This window comes from Strongylocentrotus purpuratus, unplaced genomic scaffold (assembly GCF_000002235.5).
Source record: "Strongylocentrotus purpuratus isolate Spur 01 unplaced genomic scaffold, Spur_5.0 spur5_scaffold_21, whole genome shotgun sequence".
Taxonomy (NCBI): Eukaryota; Metazoa; Echinodermata; class Echinoidea; order Camarodonta; family Strongylocentrotidae; genus Strongylocentrotus; species Strongylocentrotus purpuratus.
In genome coordinates, this window is record NW_022145607.1 from 39,427,187 (window position 1) to 39,452,933 (window position 25,747).

The 25,747-nt window shown below is 40.0% G+C and overlaps 1 protein-coding gene across 1 annotated transcript; it reads left to right on the forward strand.

Moving 5' to 3' along the window:
* The first annotated feature begins 10,885 nt into the window (after window positions 1-10,885).
* LOC588571 (lanC-like protein 3) lies at window positions 10,886-24,574 on the forward strand. The gene is made up of 5 exons (XM_788248.5): window positions 10,886-11,440; window positions 15,408-15,537; window positions 15,855-15,978; window positions 17,296-17,511; window positions 20,492-24,574. The coding sequence occupies exons 1-5, from the start codon at window positions 11,016-11,018 to the stop codon at window positions 20,854-20,856; spliced, it is 1,260 nt and encodes a 419-aa protein (XP_793341.4). The 5' UTR covers window positions 10,886-11,015; the 3' UTR covers window positions 20,857-24,574.
* The last annotated feature ends 1,173 nt before the right edge of the window (window positions 24,575-25,747 follow it).

Sequence of the window (25,747 nt, forward strand, 5' to 3'; positions counted from 1 at the left end):
ATCACTAGAGAAAGAAGACGATTCGTTGAACCGTTCTCGACTCTTAATCCTCGTCTGAATCAATTCCCACCCCCCCTCCCGTGCGAAGCGCGGAAGCTTTTACGTTTCATTAAATCATTAGAGAAAGAAGACGATTCGTATTACCATTCTCGACTCTTAATCATTGTATGACTTCAGTTCCCCCCCCCCCTTAAGCGAAACGCGGAAGCTTGACGTTTCATTAAATTATTAGAGAAAGAAGACGATTCGTTGTACAATTCTCGACTCTTAATCCTCGTCTGAATTCAGTCCCCCCCCCCCCTCCTGCGCGAAGTGCGGAAACTTTGACGTTTCATTAAATCATTAGAGAAAGAAGACGATTCGTATTACTATTCTCGACTCTTAATCCTTGTATGACTTCAGTTCCCCCGTCCCTCTTGCGCGAAGCGCGGAAGCTTTGACGTTTCATTAAATTATTAGAGAAAGAAGACGATTCGTTGTACCATTCTCGACTCTTAATCCTTGTCTGAATTCAGTCCCCCCCCCCGGCCCCCCCCCCCCCCTCCTGCGCGAAGTGCGGAAACTTTGACGTTTCATTAAATCATTAGAGAAAGAAGACGATTCGTATTACCATTCTCGACTCTTAGTCCTTGTCTGAATTCAGCCCCCCCCCCCCCCCTCTTGGGCGAAGCGCGGAAGCTATGACGTTTCATTAAATTATTAGAGAAAGAAGATGATTCGTTGTACCATTCTCGACTCTTAATACTTGTCTGAATTCAGTCCCCCCCCCCCGCCCCCCCCCCCCCCCCCCTCCTGCGCTAAGTTCGGAAATTTTGACGTTTCATTAAATCACTAGAGAAAGAAGACGATTCGTTGAACCGTTCTCGACTCTTAATCCTCGTCTGAATCAATTCCCCCCTCCCTCCCGTGCGAAGCGCGGAAGCTTTTACGTTTCATTAACTCATTAGAGAAAGAAGACGATTCGTATTACCATTCTCGACTCTTAATCATTGTATGACTTCAGTTCCCCCCATCCCTTAAGCGAAACGCGGAAGCTTTGACGTTTCATTAAATTATTAGAGAAAGAAGACGATTCGTTGTACCATTCTCGACTCTTAATCCTCGTCTGAATTCAGTCCCCCCCCCCCCCTCCTGCGCGAATAGCGGAAACTTTGACGTTTCATTAAATCATTAGAGAAAGAAGACGATTCGTATTACTATTCTCGACTCTTAATCCTTGTATGACTTCAGTTCCCCCGTCCCTCTTGCGCGAAGCGCGGAAGCTTTGACGTTTCATTAAATTATTAGAGAAAGAAGACGATTCGTTGTACCATTCTCGACTCTTAATCCTTGTCTGAATTCAGTCCCCCCCCCCCCCCGGCCCCCCCCCCCTCCCCCCTCCTGCGCGAAGTGCGGAAACTTTGACGTTTCATTAAATCATTAGAGAAAGAAGACGATTCGTATTACCATTCTCGACTCTTAATCATTGTATGACTTCAGTTCCCCCCCCCCCCCTTAAGCGAAACGCGGAAGCTTTGACGTTTCATTAAATTATTAGAGAAGGAAGACGATTCGTTGTACCATTCTCGACTCTTAATCCTCGTCTGAATTCAGTCCACCCCCCCCCCCCTCCTGCGCGAAGTGCGGAAACTTTGACGTTTCATTAAATCATTAGAGAAAGAAAACGATTCGTATTACTATTCTCGACTCTTAATCCTTGTATGACTTCAGTTCCCCCGTCCCTCTTGCGCGAAGCGCGGAAGCTTTGACGTTTCATTAAATTATTAGAGAAAGAAGACGATTCGTTGTACCATTCTCGACTCTTAATCCTTGTCTGAATTCAGTCCCCCCCCCCCGGCCCCCCCCCCCCTCCTGCGCGAAGTGCGGAAACTTTGACGTTTCATTAAATTATTAGAGAAAGAAGATGATTCGTTGTACCATTCTCGACTCTTAATCCTCGTCTGAATCAATTCCCACCCCCCCTCCCGTGCGAAGCGCGGAAGCTTTTACGTTTCATTAAATCATTAGAGAAAGAAGACGATTCGTATTACCATTCTCGACTCTTAATCATTGTATGACTTCAGTTCCCCCCCCCCTTAAGCGAAACGCGGAAGCTTGACGTTTCATTAAATTATTAGAGAAAGAAGACGATTCGTTGTACAATTCTCGACTCTTAATCCTCGTCTGAATTCAGTCCCCCCCCCCCCCCTCCTGCGCGAAGTGCGGAAACTTTGACGTTTCATTAAATCATTAGAGAAAGAAGACGATTCGTATTACTATTCTCGACTCTTAATCCTTGTATGACTTCAGTTCCCCCGTCCCTCTTGCGCGAAGCGCGGAAGCTTTGACGTTTCATTAAATTATTAGAGAAAGAAGACGATTCGTTGTACCATTCTCGACTCTTAATCCTTGTCTGAATTCAGTCCCCCCCCGGCCCCCCCCCCTCCCCCCTCCTGCGCGAAGTGCGGAAACTTTGACGTTTCATTAAATCATTAGAGAAAGAAGACGATTCGTATTACCATTCTCGACTCTTAGTCCTTGTCTGAATTCAGCCCCCCCCCCCCCTCTTGGGCGAAGCGCGGAAGCTATGACGTTTCATTAAATTATTAGAGAAAGAAGATGATTCGTTGTACCATTCTCGACTCTTAATACTTGTCTGAATTCAGTCCCCCCCCCCCCCCCCCGCCCCCCCCCCCCTCCTGCGCTAAGTTCGGAAATTTTGACGTTTCATTAAATCACTAGAGAAAGAAGACGATTCGTTGAACCGTTCTCGACTCTTAATCCTCGTCTGAATCAATTCCCCCTCCCTCCCGTGCGAAGCGCGGAAGCTTTTACGTTTCATTAACTCATTAGAGAAAGAAGACGATTCGTATTACCATTCTCGACTCTTAATCATTGTATGACTTCAGTTCCCCCCATCCCTTAAGCGAAACGCGGAAGCTTTGACGTTTCATTAAATTATTAGAGAAAGAAGACGATTCGTTGTACCATTCTCGACTCTTAATCCTCGTCTGAATTCAGTCCCCCCCCCCCCCTCCTGCGCGAATAGCGGAAACTTTGACGTTTCATTAAATCATTAGAGAAAGAAGACGATTCGTATTACTATTCTCGACTCTTAATCCTTGTATGACTTCAGTTCCCCCGTCCCTCTTGCGCGAAGCGCGGAAGCTTTGACGTTTCATTAAATTATTAGAGAAAGAAGACGATTCGTTGTACCATTCTCGACTCTTAATCCTTGTCTGAATTCAGTCCCCCCCCCCCCGGCCCCCCCCTCCCCCCTCCTGCGCGAAGTGCGGAAACTTTGACGTTTCATTAATCATTAGAGAAAGAAGACGATTCGTATTACCATTCTCGACTCTTAATCATTGTATGACTTCAGTTCCCCCCCCCCCTTAAGCGAAACGCGGAAGCTTTGACGTTTCATTAAATTATTAGAGAAGGAAGACGATTCGTTGTACCATTCTCGACTCTTAATCCTCGTCTGAATTCAGTCCACCCCCCCCCCTCCTGCGCGAAGTGCGGAAACTTTGACGTTTCATTAAATCATTAGAGAAAGAAAACGATTCGTATTACTATTCTCGACTCTTAATCCTTGTATGACTTCAGTTCCCCCGTCCCTCTTGCGCGAAGCGCGGAAGCTTTGACGTTTCATTAAATTATTAGAGAAAGAAGACGATTCGTTGTACCATTCTCGACTCTTAATCCTTGTCTGAATTCAGTCCCCCCCTCCCCGGCCCCCCCCCCCCTCCTGCGCTAAGTTCGGAATTTTGACGTTTCATTAAATCACTAGAGAAAGAAGACGATTCGTTGAACCGTTCTCGACTCTTAATCCTCGTCTGAATCAATTCCCCCCTCCCTCCCGTGCGAAGCGCGGAAGCTTTTACGTTTCATTAACTCATTAGAGAAAGAAGACGATTCGTATTACCATTCTCGACTCTTAATCATTGTATGACTTCAGTTCCCCCCATCCCTTAAGCGAAACGCGGAAGCTTTGACGTTTCATTAAATTATTAGAGAAAGAAGACGATTCGTTGTACCATTCTCGACTCTTAATCCTCGTCTGAATTCAGTCCCCCCCCCCTCCTGCGCGAATAGCGGAAACTTTGACGTTTCATTAAATCATTAGAGAAAGAAGACGATTCGTATTACTATTCTCGACTCTTAATCCTTGTATGACTTCAGTTCCCCCGTCCCTCTTGCGCGAAGCGCGGAAGCTTTGACGTTTCATTAAATTATTAGAGAAAGAAGACGATTCGTTGTACCATTCTCGACTCTTAATCCTTGTCTGAATTCAGTCCCCCCCCCCCCGGCCCCCCCCCCTCCCCCCTCCTGCGCGAAGTGCGGAAACTTTGACGTTTCATTAAATCATTAGAGAAAGAAGACGATTCGTATTACCATTCTCGACTCTTAATCATTGTATGACTTCAGTTTCCCCCCCCCCCCTTAAGCGAAACGCGGAAGCTTTGACGTTTCATTAAATTATTAGAGAAGGAAGACGATTCGTTGTACCATTCTCGACTCTTAATCCTCGTCTGAATTCAGTCCACCCCCCCCCCCTCCTGCGCGAAGTGCGGAAACTTTGACGTTTCATTAAATCATTAGAGAAAGAAAACGATTCGTATTACTATTCTCGACTCTTAATCCTTGTATGACTTCAGTTCCCCCGTCCCTCTTGCGCGAAGCGCGGAAGCTTTGACGTTTCATTAAATTATTAGAGAAAGAAGACGATTCGTTGTACCATTCTCGACTCTTAATCCTTGTCTGAATTCAGTCCCCCCCCCCCGGCCCCCCCCCCCCTCCTGCGCGAAGTGCGGAAACTTTGACGTTTCATTAAATTATTAGAGAAAGAAGATGATTCGTTGTACCATTCTCGACTCTTAATACTTGTCTGAATTCAGTCCCCCCCCCGCCCCCCCCCCCCCTCCTGCGCTAAGTTCGGAAACTTTGACGTTTCATTAAATCACTAGAGAAAGAAGACGATTCGTTGAACCGTTCTCGACTCTTAATCCTCGTCTGAATCAATTCCCCCCCCCCCCCCCTCCCGTGCGAAGCGCGGAAGCCTTTACGTTTCATTAAATCATTAGAGAAAGAAGACGATTCGTATTACCATTCTCGACTCTTAATCATTGTATGACTTCAGTTCCCCCCCCCCCCCTTAAGCGAAACGCGGAAGCTTTGACGTTTCATTAAATTATTAGAGAAAGAAGACGATTCGTTGTACCATTCTCGACTCTTAATCCTCGTCTGAATTCAGTCCCCCCCCCCCCCCTCCTGCGCGAAGTGCGGAAACTTTGACGTTTCATTAAATCATTAGAGAAAGAAACGATTCGTATTACTATTCTCGACTCTTAATCCTTGTATGACTTCAGTTCCCCCGTCCCTCTTGCGCGAAGCGCGGAAGCTTTGACGTTTCATTAAATTATTAGAGAAAGAAGACGATTCGTTGTACCATTCTCGACTCTTAATCCTTGTCTGAATTCAGTCCCCCCCCGGCCCCCCCCCCCTCCTGCGCGAAGTGCGGAAACTTTGACGTTTCATTAAATCATTAGAGAAAGAAGACGATTCGTATTACCATTCTCGACTCTTAGTCCTTGTCTGAATTCAGCCCCCGCCCCTCTCTTGGGCGAAGCGCGAAAGCTATGACGTTTCATTAAATTATTAGAGAAAGAAGATGATTCGTTGTACCATTCTCGACTCTTAATACTTGTCTGAATTCAGTCCCCCCCCCCCCCCCCCCCCCCCCCCCCTCCTCTGCGAAGTTCGGAAACTTTGACGTTTCATTAAATCATTAGAGAAAGAAGACGATTCGTATTACCATTCTCGACTCTTAATCCTTGTCTGAATTCAGTTCCCCCCCCCCCTCCTGCGCGAAGTGCGTAAGCTTTGAAGTTTCATTAAATTATTAGACAAAGAATACGATTCGTATTACCATTCTCGACTCTTAATCCTTGTCTGAATTCAGTCCCCCCCCCCTCTTGCGCCAAGCGCGGAAGCTTTGACGTTTCATTAAATCATTAGAGAAAGAAGACGATTCGTATTTACCATTCTCGACTCTTAATCCTTGTCTGAATTCAGCCCCCCCCCCCTTGCGCGAAGCGCTGAAGCTATGACGTTTCATTAAAATTATGAAAGAAAAAAGACGACTCGCTGTACCCTTCTCGACTCTTAATCCTCGTTTGAATTCAGTTCCCCCCCCCACCCCCCCTCCTACGCGAAGTGCGTAAGCTTTGACGTTTCATTAAATTATTAGAGAAATTAAACGATTCGTATTACCATTCTCGACTCAATAAAGAAGGAATCCGCTACTGGATGTAACGCTAAGAAAACTATGAATTATCACATTGAGCAGAGAAAAGAAAGAAAGATGGGGAGAGCGAAGAGACAAAAAGAGCGAGAGAGATAGAAAGAGAGAGAGAGAGAACGGGAGGGGGGATAAGTTAGTGGTGGCATGGTGACCAAGTACGTTACGAAAAAATCATTGATTTTTTTTTACTTTAAATGAGCTCTTTAATATGAGTCATGAAAATATACATATATCTTATAGTCTGACCAAAGATAAGAAAACAGTGACCTTTTTTTTAATACGACGGATTACATGAATTCAAATTCAATTACTGTTATCCATTTGTGCAAAAGAGGTTACAGACGGAATACTTTCGTTAATCAATTGGAAAAGTATCTTCATTATGCGGGCAAAATGCCGGCAAAATGGCATTTCCTGAATGAACAAAAACAAAAGCACATTATGTATTGAAAGGAACACAAATTTAACCAGTCTAATTAATATAAGCCCATAGAGGTATGCAGAAATATTAAAAACAGCCACCTACTGTCGTACACTCCTTTTTTAACAAGCTGAATGTAACCACTTGTTGCATATAGCAAAGTAAATAATGAGATACAACTTCAAATAAATAATGACAAACATTTTGCACGTGGATCTAGTCTATTATCATTAAGGAGGAGATTGAAACATTACTGATCATCAGGGGCGGCGATCCTGGGGGACGGGGGGACACGTCCCCCCTCAATTTTTTTAGTGGGGGATCGTCCCCCCCCCCCTGAAAATTTGAAAAAGTGCAAAGAAATAACTGTATAGCAAATACTGACTAAAGACTGCAACAAACTTTAAGGCTCTGGAAGGCCCAAGAGTGCAGCGTTTAGATGAATAAAATTGCAAAAACCTTCTCGCTCGGTAGCTACGCTCCCTCGCATAATAATCTTCAGAGTGTACAAGTAGATATTGTAAAAAAAGTGAAGTGTGAAAAAGGTATATTGCTTGTTTTTATACTATTGTTTTGCTAAGGAAAAACAAACAAAAAACCTGTAAGGGGATATTCACTTCCGTCACCGTCACCCCTCTCGTTCACTATGCTCCCTTGCACTGGCGTAATGATGGGGGGGGGGGGAGAGAGACCTTAGGGGTAGTTGCCCTCCGAATAAAATTCAAACGTAGTTTATTTATAATTCGATACCAGTGATTTACAAATGTTGCTGAAATGGCATGGTTTTTCCCTTAACTTCCGGGGGCTCTTCCCCTTGGACCCATAAGGCGTGCCCCTGGTCACTCATCTGACCGTAATTAAATGCCTAAAAACCCTGAGCTTCCGGGGGCTCTGCCCCCTGGACCCCACCAGGGGCCCTGAGGCGAGCCCCTGGTTGCTCATCTGACCATGATTATATGCCTAAAAGCCCTGAGCTTCCGGGGGCTCCGCCCCCTGGACCCCAGCAGGGGCCCTAATGCGGGCCCCGGATGCTCATCTATCCGTTATTTAATGCCTAAAACCCCGCCTCATGACCCCGCCGGGGCTATGCCCCTTGACCTCAAGCCAATTTACGCTCCACTTATACTTCGCTCACTTTGCTGTACCTGACCATTTTTTTTCTGCCCCCCCCCCCCCCCAAAAAAAAAACACAACACGTTTTTGCTCATTAATTACTACACTGCTCCCCGTCCCTAGCATTTCGCCCCCCCCCCCCCCCGGTCATGAAAAGAAATTGCCGCCCCTGCTGATCATGAAAGGTTACTTATATTATGCCACTAATCATGAGGTATACTTCCGAAATAAAGTTCGATATTCCGAAGGTTCGAATACACGTTATAGGGTTCCGTGTCATTTCGGAATGATGAACCCTATTTCATTTCAGGAATAAATTATGAGCCCTCTTTCTTTTTCAGAAATACTGAACCTTGGGATTATGGACTTTTGTTTCGGGGGAGAGAAGGTGTGAAAAAAACATTTGTCTCAGGTTACTGACTGACAAAGAGATTCGATCATACACAGTATTTTTATTTTAAATGATATTTTATTTCCTTCCTCATAATTTCACATAACAAAGAAATTCCCGTAACAAGAAATTATCAAAATAAGCAATATAAAACAAGATCTTTGATACAAGACACTTCATGAGTTACATCAATCAATGAACATAGAAAAAATCTCAGATTCTACATAGCATTGCACATTTCATCCTTGTGAATGTTTCGTTCATCTCCGTCATTCCAAGATCACTGAAGAATGGGACGCCCTCTCCATTGACAGCTTCATCATGTTTGTGGGCGCATTGGCGTATCGAAGGAGGTGTTTTAGGTGTGGCAAACAGGTGGTGTTTTAGATGTTCTAACACACCCCCCCCCCCCTTCCCGCTCATTCATCGGCTGGCTGATTCGCCGCTAAATATTTTCTCACAAATTGGGCTAAAAAACACCTTCCCTTAAAAAATCCTGGCTACACCCTTGTGTGGGTGGTACCGGGGGCGTTATGCCACGATGTAACTCACTGATCCTTGTCGGACGAGGCCATACTCGAAATAAGTCGACATTAGTGACTCGGTGACATTTGAAGCAGAAGCTGTGCTCGCGGGGGTTGGGGGCAAGGTGAGGGGCACAATGCCCCCAGTTTGTCCAGTACCACAAAATAGCCCTTTTAACTTTGCAAGAAGTGCCCCTTTTTACATAGGAAAAGTGCCCCTATTCCTTTGACAAGTGTCCCTATTACTGATTAAAACTGACCCTTTTCCATTCTCATAAGTGCCCGAGAAATGTCCCTATTTATCTCTAATATTTTCATCTCTGATAATTGCCCTATGCAAATCTGAAAGGTGCCCATTTCCCATTATCATAAGTGCCTTTTTTGTATCACTCGTGACTAGTGAGTGCCTCTGTTCAGGTGTAATTAGAAGTGCTCAATTTTCATTTCTGATAATTAGCCTTTGTACTTTGACACGTGCTCCTTTTCTTTTCTAAATAATAATAATGATAATAGGCTAATAATAATGAAAATGTGTCTAATCCCTTTTGATAAGTGTCCCCTTTCCTCTTTGTCCCTTATTTAAAGCGATTAGTGGCAATTTCCGCGAAGGATTGCTCACTATACGCTTAGACCATCACACCCAACTGTATAAAGAGAAACAAATATTGAAATCCTCCCTGATAATGTAATCACAATGTAGGGGTATATACGAATGTCTAATTAAAAAAAAAAAAAAATCGCCTTGAGATTTCCCTTTGTATGTGCCCTTTCTTTTTTCCAGAAAGTACCCTTTTTGTTGCACCCCACTTAAGAAGTCACTCCGCCGCCCCTGACTTGAAAGTTCAATATGAAACATTACGTCTATGATAAAAAAATTATAATATTGTTTTATTTGATAATAGATGGAAAGCATTGCCATTGTTTTGTCATATCGTTCTGACTTATGTAACTATGAAGCCTAAATTTATTTTTCGTGATTTGTTTATATATATATTTATATTATTTGCAGTCAACAGCAATACTTAATAAAGACAACTTCAGTTTTGTTGAAAAAAACTAAAGGGGAAAATTAATTTATTACATGTCATTTGTTGTGTGGGGGCGGGGTCGCGCTCAAACCCCATACGCATATAGACTAGATGAGACTCCCTGGTATTGATTCATTGATTTGTATTCGACAAGCTTCCAACATACAACAATATACAATAATAACAGATCAAAAGTAAGTCAGCTTGAACAGGATAACCCACGAAAGCTCGAGAGCTTATTTCCAGTGGGGTCCCTTACAGATGTATAAAATTAATAAGTTAAAATAGTAACAATTATTTACAGACAGATAAGAAAAAAAAAGAATTACTTATTAAAGATAATAATAATAACAACATTAAACTGATGATAGAAATGATAATAAGTAGGCCTACAAGAAGAAAAGGAAGAAGGAGAAGAAGAAAAAGAGGCGGAGTGGAAAATAATGATGAAAGTGTAGAATTTCTATAACGTACGAAAACATAAGTATATACAAAATGAAAAAGTATGAACCGGCAGAAGAATACAAATTTCAGTCATATAACATGTCATTTACTTCTCTTATCTGACTGTCAAGTATTAGGTATTCCTTTAATTTCCTAAGCATAGTTTTCTATTTCCTTTACACCATTGGAAAGGGAATTACAATGTTTTATGGCATTGTAATAAAACGAATTTCCAATACTACCTACTCTTTCTGGTAAGTTAAAGTTGAATCGGCTATTTCTTGTATTATAATCATGTAAGTCATGTATAATATATAAGTGTATGTTTGTTGCAGACTTGCGTAAAATTAACCGATTGTTGGATCTTTAGAATTAAAATGACTGTCGCCCGCCGCAGCGTGAAATGAATTGCCATTGAACAAGTTCCGAGTTCTGACTGCTGCAGCCCCCCTCCCCCACCCTCTTCTTCTCAATCTACGGCCATCGAAATCCAAGTTGGTTTGAGTTCGTTGTCTACGGCTCACTGGGTGACCCTTATTTCTTGCTTGTCTTAAATTGTTCGTTTTTTAACAAATCAAATGTCACCGCTGCTGGTCACAGTACGCATTTGCGTGGCATCGATTTAAAGCGCACAGCAAAAAGTATTGTAAAAAAACCTGTCGTAAGTCTAAAATGATACTGTAACAAAAGGCGTGCCATATCTATTCAGAGCGTGGTGCAATGTAAACAAACGCGAACAAAGTGAGCCACGAATTTGCGCCTTTTAAATGGCAATTATACTTGCAGCCTGAAGTACACAGTAAACTGCAACATGGCGGCCAGTGGCATGGCCAGAATGAGGCATTTTGAGAACAAGATGCCCGACTGTGGATACGACCAGGAGGTCCAAATTCCAGTCGACCAGATCCGTGCTCGAATCGTAGCGGTAATTGAAGCTCTTCGCCAGAACGTGGTGCCGAGCCCACAGGCCTGCGAAGGCGGCGTGTACGTCGGTATTGCGGGTATAGCGTACGCTCTTCTGTATGTGGCTCAATCAAAACAGATTCCTGAAAAAGAGAGTGAATATTTAGAACTCGCTGAGCAGTATATCATTCAAGCCTTGGACTATGAAGAGAAAAAACAGACGCCAGAAATGCGATCAGCCTTTCTCCTCGGATCAGCTGGAGTTTATGCAGTAGCTTCGTTGCTGTACAGAGCATTGGGAAAGGAAGAAAAGGTTCAAGAATACATAGGAAAGTAAGTTGAAGAAACGGCATAGCGCAGCCAGCTGTAGCAATATTAAACACTCTAGCAGTGTGAGTCATTTTGGACCAACAATTGGTGAATACACATTTATTGGACACATTTATTGGACAATTTTTCAATTTTCCCTTTTGTATCGTTTGTCACCTTTATTTATGGTTGGATATTTGGAAAACCATTAGCGCTAGTGTGGTTCTGTATCCATTTTTTTAGCAGTTTAATATCCTTTCTTAGCAGATGAATTTGAGCCCAATTTTTTACTAATTTTAATAATAATCATATATTGCATTTTCCACCTGAATTTGGATCAAATCGGACATCTGGAAACCTTCGTTTAGGGCTTCGATGTCAACGTCATTGCTCAGTACCGTCTCTACGCTGTAGTCCTGCACCTCAAACTGAAGCTATCAGTCCAAAATTATGCAGACTTCTCGTATGCGCGATACCATAAACCCAGTTTGAGGTGCAGGACTACAGCGTAGAGACGGTACTGAGCGACGACGTCGACATCAAAGCCCTAAACGAAGGTTTCCCGATGTCGAATGTGATCCAAATTCAGGTGGAAAATGCCCGGCCCCCCAACTCCGAGAATGGACGGACCCATGCGTGTTACCAAAATGTCGGGTAAAGGGGTACTTTTCGTGCGACAAAGTCCAGCCCGAGAATTGTAAAAAAAGGGGTGTATTAACTTTTCACCCGGGAGATTTCTTTAAAAAGGGGGTGTTTTTTCTTTTTTTCTCTCATCTCTTTGGACTCCTGAGAAATTATTCTGAATTTAGGGGGGTACATTAAGCATTTTTCATGATTTAGGAGGGTCTCCAACAGGAAAAGCCCGCGAAAGGGGCGTTCAGAAATGTTGGCAGTCCTCAGATAGGGGGTGCTTTCAAAAAGAGGGAACAAGCATATGATGCGTACCCTAAATAACACTGAGTGGGGGGGGGGGGCTGGGGGAAAATGCAATATATGATTAGATGGAGTCTGGCTAACTCGGACCAGGGGACAACTCGGTCCAGCTGCAAAAACGGTCATTTTTTGCCTGTTTAGGTTTAGGGTTAGGTTTAGGGTTAGGATAAGGATTAGGAATAGGATTAGGGTTAGGGTTAGAGTTAGGGTAAAATGACAAAAAATGACCATTTTTGCAGCTGGGCCGAGTTGTCCCCTGGGCTGAGTTAGCCCGGATCCGATTAGATCTATGATTAAAATTAGTTAAAAATTGGGCTAAAATTCCTTTGCTAAGAATAGATTTTTAAACTGCTAAAAAAAAACAAATGATTTACTCAGAACTAGACTAGATCAACACATTTCGAATATCAAGACTCACCGATGTTCTATCAAAAGTGAGGGCCTCCCCACATCTAGTCAATATTCATAGGATTTTGGTCAGAATGGACGAAAAAGTGGTAGGGCTACACGCCGAGTTATAATTTTTGCTCAAAAGCTGCACAGCACGATATGCAAAGCGTGGAGTAAGGGTATTTTCAAACTGTAACTGCTCGTGATCCCTTGGGACAAGAGAAAAAATAAGTGCATGGGTATATTCCTTACAGCTGAACTTATCCTTTGGGGGCTCACTTCATGGTACCATGTTACCATGGAAACAATGTTTAAAATCGCTGTTTTGATCGAGATATTTTTAGAATTTTGGGGAATATGGAGAAAAACCTGCTCTTTCATATTCTACTTCTGCTTCAATCTATGGTAATACTCATCAATGCCTGTTCAGCATCTAGATGAGGGTAAAGCATAGAGTTGTTATATACAGCTCTACCTTATTTGCCGGCGTAAAGGCCGCAGTATTTTTGGAAGAGAAAATATCAAAAAGTCGGGGTGCGGCCTATGCGACGAAAGAGTAAAAAAAATTTTAAAAAGTAAGTCAAAACCAGCACGAATTTGCACATATGGGACTAGATCTACGAACGGTACAATAACTATACATTTCCACACATCTTACTGACAATTTTATCTTGCATTGTTGAAAACGAAAACTTCCAAAAACAACATCTGCCGATAGATCTTGATCTAAGTTCGTGCCAATGCATTGCAAAAGTAAAAGAAGGGCCTGTTTAACGGAGCTGCCGCGAAGCATCCAGCACGCGAAGTCGCTATTTTGGATCCATTTCAATACACAAGAGAGGCGCAAGGTATACATCACAAAAAACTACATAAGCTAGCAGCAGTGCGGGATGGCCGAGCGGTCTAAGGCGGTGATTTTAGTCAAATCAACATTTATACGCAAGAGATCAAATCCCGACTTCGACAAAAAGTCTTTTTTTTAAATTTTTTATTTTTATTTAAATGTCAAAATCAGGGGGTGCGGCCTATACGGCGCTGCGGCCTTATCGCCGGCAAATACGGTATGCGGTACAGTTCCTGAAAAGACTAGAGAACTACTGGTAAATAGTTTTAAGAGCCACTTTGAACTGCTCCAAAGAGAGCAGTTCGACGATGATCTGAGGTAGCTCGTCCCAGTTCTTAAGTGTCCTGGGGAAATAACTAAATTTGTAAATGTCCATCGAAGAGCCTAGTCTCATATATCGTTGTTGTTGACTCCTCCTTGTAGTTTGCTCCCTCGGTTTGATGTAATCTGGTATTGGTATCGCAATTTTTGTTATTTGCTATCTTGTAGAACATGGACAATCGTGCCCGTTTTCTTATTTCTTCAAGAGATGGGAGATTAAGTTGTTCTCGACCGAGTGAATAGAGAACTTCGGGAAGCAGACGGCGTTTCGTAACATTTTCGCAATATTTGGAATACTAGAGGGGAACTGTGCATTGATAAGGACAGTTGTAGATGGATTTGATGGCTGGAGTGGGTTACATTTCTTTTGGTTAAGCCAAGTTAATCTTGAATATCTTTTCCTCGGGAAATTCTTTCGAGACCGAGTCTCAATTCATTACCGCTTCCTGAACATACACATGTGTAGTCATGTACAGTAATTAACAAAATTGTATTCATGCGACCAAACTCATCTGGAACTTTCTTTGTCGCGAATTCATTGTAGTCCAAAATGAACATCGAAATCACTCATCAACTATCACTCTGCTACAAATTTGGGGCTTCAAAGTTGAAAATGAAAATGATTTTTGGCAATTTTGTCACATTCAGGTCTACCTTGAGTGGGCAGGATTCACCAAGATTATCCACTGCAGATTGACCAGTTATGCATACATGTAGTTTCTCTTCAGAAAAATCATTCTCATTTCTACTAACTGCATTTTTCGTCAATGCTTAAAGGGCCACTCTAACCAAATCGGCTAAAAAATGAAAAAAGAAATTTAGAATAATTTTTGACGGAGATTCTGAACATGACAATGATTTTTCTTAGAAATCATCAATAATTCTGGAATCTAGCTTTAAAAATGATGACTCAGAACGCTCAGAAAAAAAGCACAGTTTCGGAGCTGTATTGCGCAATAGGATATGACGTCACTGGCAGGAGCCTCTCCGGTGAAAAGGAGGGTGATTTAGGCATTACCGGCGTAATGTATTTAAAAGGGCAAACAATGATATTAATTGGAAGAAAAAAAACTTCCGAAAAATAAAATGTACTTGATAATCCCAGGACGTTTCTGGCAATTTCTTCATTCCTAATTATAAAATTATCAAATCGGACATGCCCGCAATGACGTCAAATGCGTCATCGAGCCACGTGACCGTATTACCTTTTTTCAAGGGGCGTAGCCGAGCAAGCGCGAGATCTGTAAAAAATTGATGATGGTATTATAATTTTTTGGTCAATTTAGAGATTTTCTCGAAAATCAGAGGCTGGAATATTAATAAGTAGAGGTGTATACATGTTTTAAAAGGCTATTTTAGTTGGGTTAGAGTGGCCCTTTAAGGATGATACACATGGTACATGTACTGTATGTAAACAATATGACATTAGAATATAGTTTGATGATCTAACAGACAGTACAGGTGTTCTTGTATAATGATTGGATTAATGATATCATTTCTTAGATATGCTGGTCTAGCAGGGATGTGCTGTCAACCTAGTGATTATCTTGGCTGTGGATCTGATGAAGTGCTTGTAGGAAGAGCTGGTTACTTATGTGGAGCAGAAATGCTTACCAAGAAACTAGGTCAACAGGTCAGTACATTTTACCTCAAAGACAATGATTGAACTGGCAAGTAGAATATGTTACAATCGCCATTCGCTCCTCTGTTTTACGAGTGAAAAAAATGTGTATGTTGTATGTCATAATGTGTTTATGCACCATTTGATCTGACTTGTAAATGAATTGTAATGTCGATGTTATTAACTTGTTATGCAGAAATGATGATAAATAACAAATAAATTGAGGGCGTAACTCCGACCCAAGCATGTGACTGTAGCCTGTATTGTGTGTTAACCTGATATAGAATGCTTCCAGTTGCTCAATCTTATTTTCTTGTATTCCTTCTTAGGTTTTGAGTGATGAGGTGACCTTTACGATCTGTCGAGCCATAGTGGATTCTGGGAGGAGCTACTCACAAAGACATAAATCCCAATCACCGCTCATGTATGCATACTACAACACTGAGTATTTAGGTAGGTTCTTGAAATTATAATGGTGGCATCTCATATAGTGCACATGTCCGCCACGCCGTAACACTCCTCCCGCTTCAACATTATTATCCCAGTCATAGCTGGCGGCCAAACATGTGATGCTCTGGCATGTCCATTACCAATTTACCCCTGAGTGGAGATTGGCAAGTATGAATTAATATCTTGCCAAAGGAGGCTGGGATTTGAACCCTCAGCCCTTGGGTTGAGAGTAAAGTGAATGAACCACCATACCATGATGCCTCCACAAGTGGTAGTGTTGAGGCTGGATAGATAACTATGAACCACTATACAACGAAACCTATATAAAAACCACTTACAGATATATAGACCGGTAGTGGTAAGATTGCGGTTCAAGGGCTTTGGGTGCGAATATCCAATCAATATTGTTTAAATATTGCCTTCAGAGGTTTAGATGGCAGTACCGTAATTAACGGTGAATAAACCGCACCTTTTTTGCCGCCGAAAAAAATTCAAAGTCGGGGGGTGCGGTTTATACACAGTACACCCAATTTTTTTTTTTTTTTTTTTAAGTTTCGATTTATGGCGCTATGCCTGGCAATGTCTCCCAGCTCAGTAATCGGTGTGTTGACTCACCATTTGGAAACTAAAAGAACACTCAAATTGGTCTGTCATCTTGGTTTGAAATTAATCTTTCTGATAGATCTCAATATGTAGTTTATAATAATAATTCCTCCAATTTTTCTTCTATTTCATGGTGTTCCACAAGGTCCTATCCTAGGTCCTCTGTTTTTTAATGATCTTACACATTCAGCTGCATCTCGCAGTTAAATGAAAGGCCTTCGGGCGTGGGTTTTTTAACATGGACCCGGCAAAAAAAGTCAGCAAAAAAAAAAAAAAAAAAAAACTTTTGTATTTTTGTATTTTTTTTAAAGGGCGAAAAAGAGGGGTGCGGTTTATACACGAGGGCGGTTTAGACAACGTTAATTACGGTACTTCAACCTAAATTTGCAAAAAAGCAGAAATATACATGCCCACATGCACAATGTTGATGTGCATTCACGATATCTATCCAGGACGGATCGATATGATATTATACCAAATATATCAATTAGTAGGCGGTTTCCCAGCAAAATTTGTATCATCAGGTATTGGTCAAAAACATTTTCTAAAACATGATCAGTAATAAGAGCATTCATTTCATTTTTTGAGCGGGGGGCATTTTCAAATCTGGTCTATACCTTTAACTATTTTCAGGACTATATTCATACTTGTACCTGTAGTCTTTAGATCTGTTTTGGATTCATGATTAGATCTTTATTTTGTATTTATTTGTTTCAGGTGCGGCTCATGGTCTTTCTGGGATTGTTCAGATGCTACTCAACTACCCTACCTTTGTGAAGTCAGACCCATCCATTGAAGCAGATGTAAGGAGATCTGTTGATTATCTCATCTCCTGTAGATCATCCGATTACAACATACCACCAACTGTAGCTGAGTGTGTACAGCAACGTCCACTTGAACATCAGCTCGTTCATTGGTGTCATGGAGCACCTGGTAAAGCAGTTTTTATTTTGTCTCTCTTAAAAGTTACACCCGTCTCTAATGTGTTTTATACATTGTTCATTATCATAAAGTAACCACATTAATCACTATCAGGTATATAAGCGTTTGCACAAACATATTTTCCAATGAAATTGTTACATTAGACTTGTACAACTCAGCAAGTAAATCTTGTGTTAAAAAAAACAACTGTGGACTCTAATATTCCTGTTAAACAGCCGTAGAGGTAGGTGAAAAAACACCGTACTTCGAGACGATCTAGGACAATTACCCCCTAGACAGTCATCCCCACCCTCCCCCCCCCCCCCCCCCCCCCCGGAAAACTACATCCTAAGGACTATAACCCCCGAAAATTACCCCTCGTGGATGATTACCTCCCCTGAGAACTACCTCCTTGGACAATCACCCCTACCCCTCCCCCCCTCAAAAAAAAAAATGCTTTTATTAAAACCAACTTATTATCAGAGTGGGCTTCCCCGTTATGGAGCGGGGGGGGGGGGGGGGGGGGGGGTAATCGTCCTTGATTATTTGGAAATTTGATCCTTTTTTCCAAATATCAATCATGAACCAGAACTATAATTTATCTTAAAGAAACTCAATATTGAATAAGCCAACAGATAGGGGGGGGGGGGGGGGGAGTGCCCACTTTTTCAAGTACCCCAAAAGTGCCCCTTTTTACATAGGAAAGGTGCCCCTGTAAATTTGTATGAAGTGCCCATTTTACTGTGACAACTGCCCCTTCACCTCTTATCATTGCCCTTTTCAAATCTGAGAGGTACCCCTTTAGTTTGAAGTGCCTTTTTACTTTGTAAGAAGTTCCCCTTCCCCTTTTAGTAAGTACCCCTTTTTAACCTTTCGACAAATACCCATTTCCCATTCTCATAAGTGAGCCTGATTTCATCCCTGATGAGTGCCTCTTTTTAGGTGTAAGAAGTTCCCCAATTTCACCTCTGATAATTACCCTCCGTACTTCCCCTTTTTCTTTTCTAATAAGTGTCCTTTGATAAGTGTCCCCTTTTCTTATTGTCATTAAACGAGCCCCTAATTTAAAGTGACTATAAGCATCCCCGATGTAATCACAATGCAGGGGTATACATGTATATACCAATGTCTAAAAAATTGTATAATTTTGCTTCGAGATTTCTCTATGAAGGTGTCCTTTTTTCCCAGAAAGTGTCTTTTTTTTTGTTGGTGCCCTCCCACTTTGGAAGTTGCTCCACTGCCCCCTGCCCTGGTATTGCACATTATTACCCTGTAAACAATCCAGCCAAACTAGGCTTGCTCTTATTGTATAATCACAGCATTGATCTACATTTGCCACACTCAACCCAGGTAATGTAAATGGATACCTGGCAGGAATTAATTCTTTGAAATGCTAGAGCACCGAAATGGCAGCACAGCTAAAGCTGGGGTAATAATCTCCAAGTTTGGAAGTGCTTGGTGATTGTAATGAGCGCTATATAAAAACTATTACGAATAGGTATAGCACACCAAAAATAAGTACAACAAACACATGTTATTTGATGATTGCAAATGATCAAGCTTTATGAAAGCTTCAAAAAATAAAAAACAGAATAAAAATCGGTCAATGCGTTGTGTTTTTATACCATTTTTTTTATATCGCAAAATTACTGAAAAACCTGCCAGAAATGGTCAAATTGGCAAAAATGTTTCACAAATTATTCAGAAAAACCAAACAAAAGATAAGAATCTGCAGACTTTCAGCTACATCACAGTATAGTTTCTTTAAAAAAATGTCAGATTTGAGGATTTATGACGAAAAAAAAAGTTTGGTGACCCCAGTACAGTTGTGGCTACCTTGAGTGTATTCAATGAGTGAAACTCATGAGGATATTGCATTTTTGTAGGGTAGTTTTATACATTGAAGTGCATTTTCACCAAGCAGAATAACAGTCAATGGGCGATCAGCGGGCCATGTCACACATGGCTGAAAAGGCAATATTCTAATTAATAATTTAACATATTTCCCACATGCTTATAACAATGAAACTACACAGAATTGTAGTTAAACGTATGCTTGAAAGATATGTGAAATACAAATTTAAAAATATTGTTCAGTTTGTTTAAAATAAATTTACGAAAATTGCTACATTGTATTTCTACCAACTGACTGCTGTTGTGTGTGTGTATGTGCATGGGGCAGACTGTGTGCACAGGCAGTGTGATCACCCTAGAATACTAACAATACAAGATTCAAAGATACATGTACTTGTAGAGGTGGCTCAGGGGAGCAAATTACAATTGCAAACTCCTTTAAAAATTACTTAATAAATCATTTGTTAAAGTGCTTCCATATCTAATATTATAGTGTGTGTCATTTAATAACTGCAGCAAATTTAGTGCTTTTAGTCAAAAGTGCATGATTCTGCCAAAGTATGTATCGCTATGCCGCTGTACTATATTCACTGTGGTACATTTCTTAGCAGGATCAAATTGCTGCACACATCACTCAACTTACTTGGGCCAATTACAAAATACTATATATTATTTGCATGAATATGGGCTCTGGTTCCCAAACCCTTTCCTACATAATCTCGGAATTTGACTGGCCTTGTGCGGTGCCCAATTATTCTTCAGAGCTTCAAATCATCAAAATAATTATAAAGTGACAGTCTGGAGCATTTTTAGAAAATGCAAACTGTTACATGTTGAATGCATGTTTAAAGCTTATATGCGGTAGTTTATAGGGGGATTAGACCGCTCTGCAAGGTCACTGGACAGGTGGTTATCTCATCAACTCAGCTCTCAGTTAACATAAGAAAAAGAGGATCATGGGGGACTAATGGTCACCGATTAGGCATTGTTTGTTACGTAGAGGGCACAAGTAGCTACCAGTAGTGCAGTGGGCCTTTAAAGAAAAAAATCATATCTTTCTGAAGGATTTTAAAGAAAATGAGTTGTCAATGATTGTTAAAGATGTATTAAAATGAAGTGATATTGTTGTTTGTTTCAGGAGTGATCTATCTGTTTGCCAAGGCGTTTCTACTGTGGAAGGATCCTATGCATCTGATTGCAAGTAGAAAATGTGCTGATCTGACTTGGCAGAAGGGTCTTCTGAGAAAAGGTCCTGGAATCTGTCATGGAATCGCTGGAAATGGTTATGTCTTCCTCCTTACATACCGTCTGACTGGAGACTGTAAGTTTATTCACAGAGCGCTGCAGTTCTCAGAGTTCATGCAGACTGATGAGTTTGTTAAGGGGGCTCGTTGCCCTGATGCCCCCTTCAGTCTGTTTGAGGGTTGGGCAGGTGCTGTTTGCTATCTTACTGATTTACTGCAGCCTCACAATGCGGAATTTCCCTTCTTTGATGTCTTCTAATAAAATATCAATACATGTATACATCCAAATATATTTTAGGTTTGGTTGTTTGATTTTTTCCTATTTGTTTTTTTGGTTCATTTTTACTAGCTACATGTAGATAGCTAGGGTTAGTGTTACTGTTGAGGGGTAGCAAAGGAGGCCAGTCAGGCTTCCATACTAACTTGTTTTTTGTATTATTGTTTGACCCATTGTTCAATCCATCTGTAAGTGTATGTATATTACCATGTATCATATAATAGAATAAAATGAAAGCTACAATGTTCCTCTATGAGTGATACTGCACAATACTATGTTTTGAAGGAATGTTTACCTGTAGGTGGTGGCATTCTGGGTTGTCCACCGGTTATTTTCTCTTTAATTGTTTTTCTCCCATTTTTGTTTGTTACCATGATCAAATCAGAAGTGCTAAAATAGATCGTACATGAAGATTTCAAAAGATTAAGGTCATAAGCTCAAAACAGATCTCATAAAATGTCTTCTTTCTGTTTGAGCTGGACAATTTAAGAAACCTGGCTGAATGTGTCAACATCCCAGCATGTGTTAATAATTGGCTCAAGTGGTCTAATGTCATACTATATTAGGCTATTGGAGGATCCTGAGGACTCCCCTCTCATCTCACTTGTGAAGTGACCTATACCCATACAATTTGGCACTGCATTTCATGAAAGACTAAGCCAAAGTAAAATATGGGTTAAAGCTGTGAAAGGTGAAAGGTTGATGAAATATCTATTAAAAGCATTTTTCTCTCACTGATTGTACAACTGTGAGATATGATCACAGTAAATTCAATATCTATTAAAAGCATTTTTCTCTCACTGATTGTACAACTGTGAGATATGATCACAGTAAATTCAATATTGGGAGCTATGCGGCTGTGACATCACATGAACAATCAAAGTTACATTTTGCAAAGTATTTTACTTTTTGTATGTGCTGCTCAATTTGATACAGTTTATTAGCAAGCATGTTGACGTTAGCACATGCTCAAGAAACTTGATAGTAAAGAAGAGCGCATAACATGTGACCATATCTAAGCCAATATTTTAATCAGAATTCACATGACCTATTAAAAAAAATTTAATCAAAAATTATGATTGTGCCCTCAATATCTTATGAATGTCTTACTTGTTAAGCTACATGCACCTGTAGATCATACAAGTAAAAACCTTCAAATGCATTCATGTAAAACTACTAGGATCTATGCATCTGTCTTCATCGATCTAGTGAATCCTTTTTCTGACTTATTTTATATCTTTATTCATTTTTTGTAAGACATTTAGATTTAGATCTGGGCCCTGTCTTACAAAGAGTTGATATTGATCTGAATCAATATCAAGTCCCTAAATCAATCACAAGTCTGCAGTCTCTTATGTACATAGTTGTGATTGATATCAATCACAAATAAGTTGCGATTGATATCAACTCTTTGTAATACAGGGCCCAGAATAGTAAGTTGCAATGTATTTTTATATCAAGAAATGTATGTATTTGAAGATATTTAATGTCAATCAGATTTGTTGAAGTAAATCAATGTGAACAGCTTTAATATCTACCGAGTAGAGCTACCGGTATATCAATTCTACCAAGTATAGTCATATCATTTCTACAAGCTACCCACAGAATAGTATGTAGATGTTATCATAGATGTTATCATAGATGTTATCATAGATGTTATTGTAGAGTGTGTGTTTGTACAAGATGATTGTCATGTTCACTTTCTTTATGAAAGTACTTTAACAAAAATCAACTCTCAACAACGGTAAACGGTACTCATTTTCCCATCTCATTGTTACTCTAAATACTTTGACCGTTTTCTTACTTTCTGTTTATATTTATTTATGGATATTAATAATATAATAGTAATTTTGTTTACCTAGCCAAGCCACATGAGCATCAGTGCTGTTCTTCCTGTGCACCGGTCCACTATGTTGATAAATGAAGGGACAATAATGTGCATGTAAAGTGTGTAAGTGACATTATTTTTCCAGTAATTCTTGTAGTCAATGAAGTAATAAACTTCTTGTCACAATTCAGCATTTCTAGCTACTAAATGAACTCATTATTAAATTCTTGCAAATTTGAAAGATTGTTGTATTGTATCAATAGATTCTTAATGGAAATGGAAGGTTGCTTTGGTGTACGGTAGAAATATACAAATCTTTTGACTTGATTGTTGTTTTTAGGAATGCCAATATGTACTTGACTTCTCAGCTTGGTATAATTCAGATTACAGCAATGCATTTGCATGTATTTTAAGCCAGAAGATTTGGTATTTGTTAGACTTTTATTATTCTGAATATTTTCATTTTTAATAGAACACATTTTAGTATGTGCTATAATTGTTTTTCTTCTTCATAATGCATTTGAAGCATTAAAATATGAACGAAATACCTTTGGTTCACTTGTTAGTCCAAATATTTCTTTCTTTACACACAGTTCATACGAACTGAGCCCAAAGTACAAAGTGAAAATGCTGACCCAGGAATATTTTTGTTTTCACATGGCTCATGTTTATGTACCGGGTAGTTTTTTGCTTTTCCTTAATCGTTCTTTAACTAAATCAATTCAAGGTGTGATAAACAGGACATAAAATAGCACTCTGAATGGTTGCATGGCTACAGCATCAATGTAAGACTGCATCTTAAAAGGAAACATTACCCAAACAATAAGCGTAGGTATGCTAAAAGATGAGATTTATCCCTGGCTATTGCAACATTCATTTCGAAAGTGTACAAGAAATGATAAATGAAGATATTCTTGTTGTGATGTAATGAATTTTTAGCATGTGAAGTACCATGGGAACTTGTACATGTATCATGCACCATGCTCTAGTTGGAAAGACTTTTTAATTCAATAACAAAACCTTTACTTTTCAATAAGGGAAAATAAAAGCTTAGAAAGTGTAAATTACATTTTTAAAATATACATAAAAGGAACAATTGTGACTCATTCATACCGGTACTCAAATATAGCAGTTGACAAATCTATTTCATTTATGCAAAATGTCACCCCAGAAGAGCAACAACATATGCAATTTGCATTCTGATAATTATACTACCAAAAATAATAGCAGGTGAATGAAATAATTCATCACTACACACCTGGGAATTAAGCATCCATAAATTTGAATACATTTACTTGATATTACTTGATAAACGACTTTGCATCGTACGTCACGTTATCAAGAAAATCGCAATACCCATGTCGTGCTGAGAAACTACATTTGCTAAGAATATTGCTTTATACCTCTCTCATACACGTTGATTTGGAATGTTGTAGATTAATGGGCAAGAAAACTTGAAGTAAAAAAAATGTATTGATGTAAACAAGAAGATTTTGATCACTTCTGTCTTTAACAATTTAGAATTTAGATTCTTCTGTTCTGAAACCTTTTTGTCAACAAAAAATGATTCATAAAATGTTAAATGTATCCAAAGGATATGATGTTTGTTGATATCCAGATTGTTAAGCATATTCTTCCGGTGAAAAGTACTTATTTGTTAATATTATATTAGGAGTAAGATGATTATTTTCTAGTAGCATAATGTCTTTACATTGTAATTGGTATTGTTTTATTGTCAACCATTTTCATTTCTTTAATATTTAAGTGATTGTTTTGTATATTTTTGATTTGTTTTCATAGTTGCCAGTGACATCATATATTTTGGTGAAGTAAAATAAATTGTTTGCCAAAAATGACATAAGTTACAAGCAGCATCTAAGTTACTATTCTGTCATTTTTTGTCAAGCTCTATTGTGTATGATCATGGAGTTATTGATCCCTTAGATCATCCTATCTCATCCAAGTTATTGATCCATTAGATCATCCTATCTTATCCAAGTTATTGATCCCTTAGATCATCCTATCTCATCCAAGTTATTGATCCCTTAGATCATCCTATCTCATCCAAGTTATTGATCCCTTAGATCATCCTATCTCATCCAAGTTATTGGTCCCTTAGGTTATCCTATCTCATCCAAGTTATTGGTTCGTTATAGAGCAGGGGTTCTCAAACTTTTTCCCTGACGGTCCAGATGTGATTTCCATGAAAGCGAAAAGGTCCGAAACAATGGACAATATTAGATCACTTACACATAATTGTCTTTACTGTACATTAGGTTTTAGAGTCAAGACAGTCACCTCTGATAACTGCCCATTTTATTTTGACACGTGCCCCTTTTCCTTTCTAATAAGGGCTCTTATTTACTTAAACATGTACCTCTTTTTATTTTAATGAGAGCTATTTCCCTATTCTCATAAAAAAAAAAACTTTCACCTCCGATAAATACCCCCTATCAAAAGCTTTTCTTTCAACTAATGCACATTTTACTTAATTATCATTGCCCCTTTTCATCCTCATATAAGTGCCCCCTTTTCAGGTGCGATAAGTGCCCCTAAAGATACGTGTCCCGTTTCCTTTCTAATAAGGGATCTATCCCTTTTTCGCCTCTTATAATCGCCCCTAAACAAATCTGATGGTGCCCCTTTTCCGTCGACAAATGCGCATTTCCCATTCTCGTAAGTGCCCTTTTTTTTTTTATCCCTGGTGAGTGCCTCTTATTGCAGGTGTAAGAAGTGCCCCGTTTTGACCTCTGATACAAACTGCCCCAGGCACTATCATATCTGAAAATAGAAATCAAGTTCACGACTATCCTACCCAACAGGCGTTTTCTTATCACCTTCCTATATAACGAGAACACGCTTTGCACAAAATACCTTAATATAATAATATACAGGTCCCAAGTTCTGGAATTCTCTCGACTTTGTGATTAAAAGGGTCTGTAACTTTTCATTACTGGCGGATCCAGGATTTTTTTTTACCGGGGGGGGGGGGGGCACAGAATCGCATGGGGTGAAATATATGAAAAACGATGGAGCGAGGCGTCA